The following is a 3,129-nucleotide window of genomic DNA, read 5'->3' as shown; positions in this document are numbered from 1 at the left end:
GGGCGACCCCTGCCGCCGCCGCTCGCTGCAAGCTTTGCCGTGCAGCCTGGGCACCGTGCCCCGCCTGATGCTCGTACGAGCATGGAAGGCACTTGGCTGGGCACCACTATCCAGCCAGCCAAAACGCTTGCTCCTGGCCTTATTCCTCCCGCCTTTCTACCTCCACCTGGGGCTGGCAACTTAAGTGCCAGGCAGCTCCTTCCAGAGATGGTTATTGCCTTATACTTTGTTGAACGTTATGGTTAACTTCTTGGATACCTACTGGGATTTTGCAGATTTTTTAAGCAGCACAGTCTCGGAGCAGAAGGACGTCTTTGCTGTCTCGTGCCCCACGCAGGCTGGGCTGCAGCCACACGACGTTCTGCTTGGCGGGCTGTGGTTATCCGGCAGGACCAGGCTGCTGCCCGCGGGCAGCGGTTCGTTCTCCGAGCAGCTTTGCAGCTTTCCCTCGCTCGCTCCCGTGTCTTGCTCCAGCTGAGTGGGAGGGTTTGGACAGCCCGGCGCGGGGACTGGGGGGAGTGATGTGTCCTTGTCTTCATTCGGTGTTGCTGGCCGGGTGGCCACCATCGGCGTGCTGGGTCTGGACGCCTCCGAGACTCGTATAACAGGGAGGGTGCTTTCAGCTGCTGCGTGACCGTTCATGTGGAGCTTCTTCATGTGGTGCACAACGGCTGCGGCGTTGAAGGCTTGCTGGGGAAGAAGACAAGATCCCCACGGTGAGCACCTGGTGATGCCAGGCTGGGTGGGCGCTGCGGGACTAACGGACTGTCCCCCTTGGGCGATGACCGCGCCTGGGGCGGGCAGCGCTGGACTGCTTAGCGCTGTCTGTTTGCACAATACGTGGAAAGTGGGACGTGCGCATCGCTGGCATAAACACCGCGCTTAAACTCAACTCTGTTGAGGGCAAACTGCGGATGCTTTTGAAGATTACAACTGCTTCTATGTGAGGAAATGGGGGGAACAGCTGTAAATTGCCCCGCAGTGTGAAATGGAGACTAAAGCTGAATTTTAAATGTGAATATTTAAAATGCTATTGTAGACATGGTTCCTATGGTATTCCTCTCTCCACCTAAATTCTTACTACAACTCTTGATGTAAATGAAGTACCAATTTATCTTCAAGGCTGAAAAAAGGAAAAGCTGGATTAAACTCCCAAAAAGATCTGCTGCCGGAGCACCAATTTCACCCCCTCGGTACAGAGGCCGTAATCCTTCCCCTCTCCCCTTTGCTCCCTTGGCGAGGCCACCGTAGCGCAACGTTTGCGGTAAATCTACCCGTATGCATTGCAGCAGGGAATAATGGCCCAAATATCCTATAAAGAGTAAGTGCATACAGTTCTGAGGCAGCCTTTGGAGGATCCCGGCTCTTGGGTGCTCACCCCCAGCTGCAGCCTTGCTTATTGCTGGATGGCAGCAACTGGCCTTTGTTAGTGAAATGGCTCCGGGCTCCCACCAGCAAACAACTTACCCTCCATTTGCTCTTTGCAAAGTTTTTCTGAATCTGAGCGCTGACAGATGGGTATATGTCACGGTGAAGGGCTGTATTTCCATTAATCCTGCAGATGGGGAGAGAAGAAAATGGGCTCGTAGGCAGATGGCATTTGTAAGGCATTCCACATTCTGGAGGCAACTAACTGCTTTGTACGTTCAATCAGCAATAATTAAACCCAAAGGAAAAACAGCAACAAAATGTAACACAAACACACGCTTCAAAGCTTGGAAGAGCCCAAGATGGGATTTCTTCTTTGCCGCTGTTTATGCAGGCAAAGATGCACAAATTGCATCTTTAATTATTCATCGTTTTCTTTCTTTGCACACAAAAAAGAAACACCAGGACCGTGACGTTAATAACGGGGGCTGGGGAGACACCCCTGTTCTTGGCCACCACGAGCACGTGGAGCAAGACGTGGGTGCTGGTAAATCCCCTGGCCCGCCGTCGCTGCCGGGGCCCCGGTTCTCTCACCATGGGTGCCGCAGGGCTTCTTCACAGGTAAACCTCGTGTTCGGGTTTTTCTCCAGTAAATGTTTGATGAAATCTTTGGCTGTTTGGGAGGGGAGGAGAAGCAGAGAGAGAAGGTTATTTGCTCCCTGTTCCAAGATATGATCCTAACAGGACGTGGCAAATACTAGTGGATAAACATCGCAAAGGTCAGCCCTGAGAAGGAGGTGTTCGTACCGCTTCATCACCCCGTTAAAGGGAGACGTTTGTAGTGAAGGGCTCTAGATGAAAAGAATGTTAACTGGGGATGCACCAAACTTCACGCTTAATTACATGGATTTGAGTTGAATTATTCAGCTAAAAAATAACTCTAAAAAACATAAGAAAGTGCAAACTGAGCAGATTTTAAAGTTGCCCTAAAGAGCACTTACATCCCTCCTTTTTTTTCTTTTTTTGCAAGGAGGATTCCAGTATTTGTAACTACGTCCTAACAAACCTCCTGCTAGTTTTGTTTGTACGTATAAACGATTGGCGTTCAAATCATGCTGCTAAGATGCTGGCTTCAGTAAACTCTGCGTGGGCCAGCTCCCCAGGCAGGTTAGCCTGCTGGGAGGGTGCAGCGGTGGCTGACGCGGCTCACTGCGTTGCTGTAAGGAAATGCAACCTGAGGGGAAGAAAAGCAAGGGGGAGAAGAAAAAAAGAAAAGAAAAACAACAGAAAAACAAGGTGAAAAAATCCTGGAGTTCCCCTGCTTGTATGGGAAACCGCTGCCCACGACAGAGGCTTCAGCCGAGGTGCTGCGTTGCAGGCAGGATGCAAAGTGCCCCAAACTCTGCCAGCGCAGCTCGGCTCTGGCGTCACCGCCCCCGCTGCTGCGGTGCCGGGAGCTCTGCGGTCCGTTCCCACGCCTGGGGGTTTGCTGCAGGGTGACTCAGTCCAATGCTTCATCCTTTCCTGCCCCTGCCGAGGCGAGCCAAGCGCGTTCGGGGGGTGCCGGGGGCGTGTGGCTGGTGCAGGCTCGTGCCCGCGGGTCGCGGGGCTCTGGGTTGCGGTTGTGGGAGGGAGTGCGGCGCTTCCCAGCGCCGGAGCTTTACCTGACTCGGAGATGTCATCCCAAAATGGAGACTCAAACTCATAGTAGCCTTCCTTAATTTTTTCAAACAGTTTGGATTCAGTCTCTTCGTAGAAAGG

The 3,129-nt window shown here is 52.6% G+C and overlaps 1 protein-coding gene across 1 annotated transcript in view; it reads right to left on the bottom strand.

The window, feature by feature from the left end:
- LOC104628781 (calcium/calmodulin-dependent protein kinase type 1G-like) overlaps positions 1 to 3,125 on the bottom strand; it is a gene marked incomplete at its 5' end in the record, with an annotated part of 5,176 nt that extends 2,051 nt beyond the window's left edge. The window contains 4 exons of the mRNA XM_010297472.1: positions 263 to 690; positions 1,468 to 1,555; positions 1,963 to 2,041; positions 3,033 to 3,125. Of these exons, the coding sequence (XP_010295774.1) occupies positions 263 to 690; positions 1,468 to 1,555; positions 1,963 to 2,041; positions 3,033 to 3,125 (688 nt within the window). The remainder of the gene's footprint in view (positions 1 to 262; positions 691 to 1,467; positions 1,556 to 1,962; positions 2,042 to 3,032) is intronic.
- Between the last annotated feature and the right edge of the window lie 4 nt (positions 3,126 to 3,129).

This window comes from Phaethon lepturus, unplaced genomic scaffold, assembly GCF_000687285.1.
Source record: "Phaethon lepturus isolate BGI_N335 unplaced genomic scaffold, ASM68728v1 scaffold46961, whole genome shotgun sequence".
Lineage (NCBI taxonomy): Eukaryota > Metazoa > Chordata > Aves > Phaethontiformes > Phaethontidae > Phaethon > Phaethon lepturus.
This window is presented reverse-complemented; position numbering and strand designations above follow the sequence as displayed.